The sequence below is a fragment of the Triticum aestivum genome, chromosome 2D (assembly GCF_018294505.1).
Source record: "Triticum aestivum cultivar Chinese Spring chromosome 2D, IWGSC CS RefSeq v2.1, whole genome shotgun sequence".
Lineage (NCBI taxonomy): Eukaryota > Viridiplantae > Streptophyta > Magnoliopsida > Poales > Poaceae > Triticum > Triticum aestivum.
In genome coordinates, this window is record NC_057799.1 from 478,673,381 (window position 1) to 478,681,914 (window position 8,534).

At 48.1% G+C, this 8,534-nt stretch overlaps 1 protein-coding gene and 1 pseudogene across 1 annotated transcript; one reads left to right on the forward strand and one right to left on the reverse strand.

Annotated features, from left to right (window-relative positions):
• Positions 1–1,583: 1,583 nt before the first annotated feature.
• On the reverse strand, positions 1,584–2,507 carry LOC123053947 (uncharacterized; annotated as a pseudogene).
• A 470-nt stretch (positions 2,508–2,977) lies between these two features.
• LOC123049633 (nicotinamidase 2-like) lies at positions 2,978–5,000 on the forward strand. Its single transcript, XM_044472533.1, has one exon. It carries the CDS (start codon positions 3,160–3,162, stop codon positions 3,760–3,762), a length of 603 nt encoding a protein of 200 aa, XP_044328468.1. The 5' UTR covers positions 2,978–3,159; the 3' UTR covers positions 3,763–5,000.
• Positions 5,001–8,534: the final 3,534 nt, after the last annotated feature.

Here is an 8,534-nt window from a genome sequence, read left to right on the forward strand (position 1 = left end):
CGGTACTTGATCGGTCGGATCGTGCAGACGTACAACTACATCAACCGCGTTGTGCTAACGCTTCCGCTTTCGGTCTACGAGGGTACGTGGACACACTCTCCCCTCTCGTTGCTATGCATCACCATGATCTTGCGTGTGCGTAGGATTTTTTTTGAAATTACTACGTTCCCCAACAGAATCGACACACTTGCACAAAGGGGCCTCCTTTCTTTTTAGTGGGGGAGCAGTGGGTGGCTGCGGCGACCAGCTGATGCTGAGCATTGACGCCGGACTTGCTCCCGTTTTAGCCTCGTTTTTCTTCTATTTTGTGTTGCGCCTAGGGGGTCCAGTCCTTCCCACCAATCTTGAGCTTGTCCGAGGCTCTTGAAGAGTGTCAAAGTTCAGTCACTCGTCAGTAGAAGAGGATTTCTCAAGTGTCCAGCCAGGAAGAGGGAGAAAGCTTCCAACTGGGCTTTTTCCATCTCCCCCTGAAAGGATCATCCAATTCCTGATTGTAGTTTGAATTTGCCCAATCACATGTTTGAAATATCTCCATGAAGTGTTATTAACGATCATGGAATTCCTATATTTTCACAAACACCACATGGAGGCTGCATAGGCCACATTAAGGGCGGAGTTCTTTTTATTAGCTACCCAATAATAACAATTGATAAGTAATCACCCCACTATAGTGCAAAAATGCCCATTCATTGGGGTCCAGATGTATTTAGCTACCACACATTCAAAGAACAAATGATGGACAAATTCATCATCGAAATAAAACACACAGTCAAGGGGTTTGATGATAGATCTCCGCTTTATTCCTAGCTACGTTGACTCCCACTGGGGCGACATTATTATGAAAGTTCCGCGCATTCCTCTCTTTTCACAACTCCCAAGAGATGAGCAGCATCAAGGAAGCAAGCAGTCTGCGCAGATTGGGTCTTTTGGTTAACATTGTGGCACCATCACTCTTTAATGAAAGGCGCATCACTTCAATCAGAAGGATACACACCATGGGGACCAAACCAAACTTTGATCATGCGCCAAAGTCTGACAATCTATCAGCATTGGAATAGAAGGTGGACGACGGCCGACTGCTGGACCTGCTTGCATTGGGGACAAATGTTACAACTTGGCCACCCACGGCGTTGAAGCCTGTCCGCCGTCCAAATCCTATTGTTGATTTCCAGACATGCGAAGAACATGCATTTAGGAGGCTCCCAAATCGTCCAAATGGTCGGAATCATGGATGTCTCGGTCTGGCCAAAGAACTGCGTCTTGTAGGTTGCTGCCGCCAAGTAGTGTTTATCAATAGTCAACTTTCAAGTGATAGTGTCGGGTATGTCTACGTCGAGTGGACATGGGAGACCCTCTCCCAAAGGGTGACAAATTCAGAAAGGTGTTTGACGGTGGTGCCCTGCAGACCGTCCAACTTGAAGGTCTAGAAGTTGTCATGTGGAGCCAATAAAACTAGCAATTCTTCTTCTTCTTCGACAAGCCATAGATTTTAGGAGCCAGATCTTTGGGCCGAGCCAAGAAGACTCCTAAATACTACTTGGAGCTTGGTAGCCACGGCAAAGATATTTCAATAACGAAACCAATAAAGAATGGCCGATGCTAGGCGTCATCCGGCTGATAAGAGCCAAACTTAAGCCGCCTGATCAGCCGTTCATTCGCTCAGGTACAGTGTATTTTGAGCCGCCCGATCCGTGATGGCAAGACTACACGAACGCCCCACAGCAGCGCCGAACGCTGCATCTAGCCGCCGGCGAGCGCTGAGATGCAGTACCTGGAGCGACAGCGAGCACTGCATCGGAGCACGGGGAGCCGCCGGCGAGCGCTGAGATGCAGTACCTGGAGCGACGGCGAGCACTGCATCGGAGCACGGGGAGCTGCTATGCAGCGGTCGTCGAGGCCACCGGAGCTGCGATGCAGCGGCCGCGACGCCGCCGGAGGTGCGATGCAGTGCTCGTTGATGCCGCTGGAGGTGCGATGCAGCGCCCGCGACGCCGCCGGAGCTGCAATGCAGCGGCCATGTCGTCGTCGGAGTTCCATTATAGCCGCGGCCGTGCTCCATTGCAGCTCCGTTGAAGCTCCATTGCAACCGCGGCGGAGCTCCATTATAGCCGTGGCGGAGCTCCAATCACCCCGAGCGCTCCATTGCAGCTCCGCCGCCGACGATTGTAGCACCAATAGACGCCGAGGTTGCATCGCAGCACCGACCACGGTTCCAACGCAGCACGACGGCCGTGGACGAGTTGTTGCGTCGCAGCCCGCGGCCGTGGACGCGTTGCTGCGTTGCAGCACCGACGGTCGCCGACGAGCGCCGTACCGCATCGCCGGCAGCACAAAAACGAGCGGCCGCCCTCCGGCCTGAGTGTTGCGTCGCAGCCGAGCGCGAGGTTGGAGCGCCATGGCGGTGCGTGCGGGGCTTCATCGCCTTCGTTTGCGGCAAGGATGCAGCTGGTGGTGCGCGCTGCTGCTCCTCTCTGGTTCACAGCAGCGGCGCGGGGCGGCGATGCCATGGGAGCTCCTGTCTCAAGCGGGGGCAAACAGAGGTGGGGAAGGAGATGTGTGGTGGAGAGATGACGCAAAGAGATAAGGTCGTGGCGCTGGAGGGGAGGCGGTGGATGGGCCAGGGACACGTGTCGAGCGTGGCGAGCGGTTTATGTCCGTGATAAATCATCCGGTTGTTTTCAAGTGATTTCCATAAAGAATACGTGTATACTATGCACTCGGCATTTCTCCCTGCAGGTCTTATTCAGTTGTGTCGATTTATTAGGATTTATTAATGACATAGGACTTAGTTGTTTAATACTTATATCACAATTAGTTTTGCTTTATGCCTTCATGCAAACAGACGAAAGGAAAAAGCCTGTTGTCATCAAGCTGAAATTGCTGTTACCAGATCCCTCTGTTCAGCTCTGATCGGGCGTCTTGTTGACTGTGCATCATCCATAGACCATAGCCCCGTCATACTCGACGTGCCCAGGAGAAGGATCTGCCGTCTTGGACCTGGATGTCTGGAGCTTTGACACGTTTTCTTCCGTGTCCCGGACCGAAGCCTCCAGCTCTCACCTTCCGTGTTGCCCGCGTGCGCAGCGCGCCGCACCGCTCACGCCCCAAATTTCTCGTGATCTCATCGCGCGCAGCATCCCACCGCCCACCACGCCGACCATGCCGCCCCCGGCCGCTCCCTCCTCGTACACCAGGTACGAGACGCGCCGCCGCAACCCCAACCCGCGGGAGGCGGCGCTCCTCGTCATCGACGTGCAGGGCCACTTCGCGTCGCTGGCCGCGCCGGCCATGCCGGCCATCGCTGCCACCGTGGCGCTCTGCCGCGGCGCCGGCATGCCGGTCGTCTACACCCGCCACGTCGACCCGGAGCCCCGGAACCACCCGCTCGCCGAGTGGTGGGCCGGCGACCGCATCGACGCCGGGACACCCGCCGCCGAGCTGCTCCCCGGGGCCGGCCGCGCCGAGCGCGACCTCGTGGTGGAGAAGAGCACGTACAGCGCGTTCGCCGGCACGGGGCTCGAGGAGGCGCTCCGCGGGATGGGCGTGGAGGAGGTGGTCGTGGCGGGCGTGATGACCAACCTGTGCTGCGAGACCACCGCGCGGGACGCGTTCGTGAGGGGCTTCCGGGTGTTCTTCTCGGCCGACGCCACGGCCACGGCCAGCCGCGACCTGCACGAGGCCACCCTCGCCAACATGGCCTACGGGTTCGCGTACATCGTCGACTGCAACCGACTGGAGGCGGCACTCCGGAAGGACAAGTGAAGTGCCAACACCTACCTAGCTAGTACTACCTCCGGTCCCTTTGTATTTTGTGTCAAATTTTAACTATAGATCTAACTAATAAAATAGTTATATACTCCCTCTGCAAAGAAATATAAGAGCGTTTAGATAAGTAGTTATCTAAACACTCTTATATTTCTTTACGGAGGGAGTACAAATTATTATTGGATTCGTATTTGAACAATTTTTTCATTTATATTGTTTTTTATGACATGCATTAATATTTTATTAATTTAATTAAAATTAAAATTTAACACAGAATAAAAAAGGACTAATAAATCATCATCACGAAGGTAGTATGCCATAGTTCACTCTGCCTAATGCATGTGCCCGGCGTACTGTTCCTTCAACGTAATGAATTTGATGTTCCAGACTGTTGTCAGTGCCACTCAGAATCACCACATTGATCCGTTTTCGTTTTTTCTTTGGCTTTGGTGGCCTTGCAGATATTATTCAGAAAGTAAAACAGGAATACAATTATCCAAATAAGATGTTCATATCATTTGCAGCGACAAAGTGTTGTGCTATTTAGCTCCCACACTATCAGTTTGACTTACATCTATATGAACATAAGGGATCATTTCATCACCATTGAAACTATGAGAACTTGCTATATATCACAATATGCAGTTGACGAAACTAAAATTACACAGTGCAGACGAGCAACACATTTCAGAATTACCTGTATTTTGGTTATTTCGTAAAAAGTTGTATTTTCCTAATGCTGTCTTGTGTTGGGAAATCCATGCCGCAAACTCACAATGCACATTACTAGATGAAGAGCTGATCAGATATAATCTACTTTTGGTGTAATGCAGAAAAGTATGGTTCTATCCAATGTTTCTTTTTTTGCGGGTAGGTTCTATCCAATGTTAGCAGGCAGAATCACTCGCTCATACTCCGTTTCAGTCTCCTCAGAGCAAGTATAATAGGGTCCAGTCAGCTGGCTATAAGCCACTCCACATCATCAAAATCACAGCTGGAGGAGGGAGAAGGCAAGAAAGAGAAAGAAGCTGGCGCTTCATCAATCGCCGGCTCCCAACACAGGAAACAAGAAAAGAAACCTGCATGCAGGTGTGTGACCTCCTTTCCACCAATCACGTGTATCTCTTTTCCTTCCTCCACATGCAAGCTTTAAGTACTAGTAGCTGGTTTAGAGCCAATCTATTATACTAGTGGGCTTTTATGTAGACTTTAGGTGACATGGTATTGGCATATAGCCAGCAGCAGGCTATGTTATTAACCATGCTCTCATGCATTAACATGGGCTCCTAACTTTGGCACGGTTCCTCTTCCGATGGCTTCACCCAATCAAATTCCTCGAGAAGCGGAAAGATCGGGGTGCAAAAGCAAGCATCATCGTGTTCTTTGTCTGTTCTGGTCCCTCCTCCATCCGATTAGCTGCCTCCTTCATTTCCTTACGCCGGTGCTTCTGTTTCTTGCTCTTGGCCCTTCTCCTCTGTAGCAAAACCATCACTTTGAAGACTAGGTTTGCAGAAAACACTATGCTACACTTTTGTTGCAAAATGCACCACGTCTTCTGTGATCGTTTTGCAAAAACCACTCATCGGCGGTTTTGCCTTAGTTAAACGTGTTTATGACAGATGGGCCTGCCAGTCAGGCTGACGCGGCATCTCTTAACACCTTGCAGGTAACGGCGATGGATGGTAACGGTGTGATAATGTGTGCCATGTGGGGTCCACCTGTCATTGAAAGAAAAAAAGAAAAGCCTTTTATTTTTGCTTCCTTATCTTCACCGTATTGAAACAGAGCTGAAGCCGTAGCCGTTCCTCGGGAGGTGCACCTGCTTCGATGCCGGCGAGCTCCGCATGCCGTCGGTGATGTCGCTTGAGAGCATCAGGAGGTAGAGCGCGGCATCCTCCTCGAACGCGCTCAACATCTGCTGTGGTGGGACGGGTGTTAGGGAACGTAGCATGCAATTTTAAAAAATTTCCTACGATCACGCAAGATCTATCTAGGAGATGCATAGCAACGAGAGGGGGAGAGTGTGTCCATGTACCCTCATAGACCGAAAGCGGAAGCGTTATGTTAACGCGGTTGATGTAGTCAAACGTCTTCGCGATCCAACCGATCCAAGTACCGAACGTACGGCACCTCCGTGTTCAGCACACATTCAGCACGATGACGTCCCTCGAGCTCTTGATCCAGTAGAGGGTTGATGTCGCTTGAAGCTACGTCGGTATTTCCCCAAAAAGGAAGGGATGATGCAGCACAACGGCGGTAGGTATTTCCTTCAGAAATGAAAGCAAGGTTATCGAACCAGTAGGAGAACCAAGCAACACAACGTAAACAACCCCTGCACATAAATAACAACACCTTGCAACCCGACGTGTTAAAGGGGTTGTCAATCCCTTTCGGGCAACGGTGCCAGAAATTGGCGTGCGGACGGGGATAAGTTGTTAATATTGATAGAGCGAACGCGAACAAAATAAATAAAGATAAATTGCAGCAAGGTATTTTTGGGTTTTTGGTTTAATAGATCTGAAAATAAAACCAAATAAAAGTTGATCGCAAAGGCAAATAATATGAGAAAGAGACCCGGGGGCCGTAGGTTTCGCTAGTGGCTTCTCTCGAGAAAGATAGCAAATTGTGGGTGAACAAATTACTGTTGGCAATTGATAGAACCTCAAATAATTATGACGATATCCAGGCAATGATCATTACATATGCATCACGTCCAAGATTAGTAGACCGACTCCTGCCTGCATCTACTACTATTACTCCACACATCGACCACTATCCAGCATGCATCTAGTATATTAAGTTCATGGGAAAACGAAGTAATGCAATAAGAGCAATGACATGATGTAGACAAGATCCGTTTATCTATTGCGTTAGATATAGATCCCATCTTTTTATCCTTAGTAGCAATGATACATACGTGTCGGTTCCCCTTCTGTCACTGGGATCAAGCACCATAAGATCGAACCCACTACCGGGCACCTCTTCACATTGCAAGATAAATAGATCAAGTTGGCCAAACAAAACCCAAATATCGGAGAATAAATACGAGGCTATAAGAGATCATGCACAAAAGAGATCAAAGAAACTCAAATACTTTCATGGATATAAAAAGATATGACTGATCATAAACTCAAAGTTCATCGGATCCCCATAAACACACCGCAAAAGAGTTACATCATATGGATCTCCAAGAGACCATTGTATTGAGAATCAAGAGAGAGAGATGAAGCCATCTAGCTACTAACTACGGACCCGAAGGTCTACAAAGAACTACTCACGCATCATTGGAGAGGCACCAATGGAGGTGGTGAACCCCATGCGAGATGGTGTCTAGATTGGATCTGGTGGTTCTTGACTCTGCGGCGGTTGGATGAATATTTCGTCGACTCCCCTAGGGTTCTGGGATTTTTGGGGTATTTATAGAGCAAAGAGGCGGTCCGGGGGGTACCTGAGGTGGGCACAACCCATCAGGGCGCACCTAGGCCTCCTGGCGCCCCCTTGTGGGTTGTCCCCTCCTCGGGACTCCCCCCAGGTGCAACCAGGGCCCAAGTTCTTCCTTTTGGTCCATAAAAAATCATCGTAAAGTTTCGTGGCATTTGGACTCCGTTTGATATTGATTTCATGTGATGTAAAAAACATGAAAAAAACAGCAACTGGAACTTGGCACTATGTCAATAGGTTAGTACCAAAAACTGATATAAAATGACTATAAAATTATTATAAAACATCCAAGATTGATAATAAAACAGCATGAAACAATAAAAAATTATAGATACGTTGGATACGTATCAGCATCCCCAAGCTTAACTCCTACTCGTCCTCGAGTAGGTAAGTGATAAAAACAGAATTTTTGATGTGGAGTGATGTTCATCATGTCATATCATATTCTTTTCTTTATAGCATGGATAATTGGTCTTTTATGTGATTCAAAGCAATAGTCTAGTTTTGACATAATAATTTAGATACTCAAGCATATCAACAAGCAACCATGTCTTTCAAAATATCAATGCTAAAACAAGTTATCCCTAGCCCATCATGCTCAAACATTGATCCATTCATGAAACACACTCGAATATTAGCCACACCCAATACTTAAGTACGATCATATTGCCTCCTAGTTGGTGATTTTTATGAGAGAAGATGGAGACTCAAAATAAAAATTGCATAAAGTAAAGATAGGCCCTTCGCAGAGGGAAGTAGGGATTTATAGAGGTGCCAGAGCTCAAAGCGAAAAACTTAGAGATAAAAACATTTTGAGAAGTGTATCCATCCCACCAACGAAAACGACTTAGAGTTCCGAACACTTTCCATGCTAGATATGCCATAGGCGATTCCCAAACAGAAAATAAAGTTTATTCCTTTTTCCATCATTCTTTCACTTTCCATGGCTAACCATATCCACGGATGCCCTTCATACCAACACTTTTCAAGGAATTTATTATTTGACAACATAAAGTAAATTCATTTTTGCATTTCGGGACTAGGCATCCCTAAGACCTTTGCCTTACTCTCGTGCAATGACAAGTGAATAAACACTCATCTTGAGAATAACACATCTAGCATGGAAAATATTAGCCACTTGTTACAGTTCCGCGAGCGAAACAAACACACAAAAGAGAAGTTTATTTTGAAAATTAGAGATGGCACATGCAAATTTGCTTAGAACGGCAAGAGAATACCGCATATAGGTAGATATAGTGGACTCATGTGGCAAAACTGGTTTAAAGGATTTTGGATGCACAAGTAGAGATCATACTTGGTGCAAAATG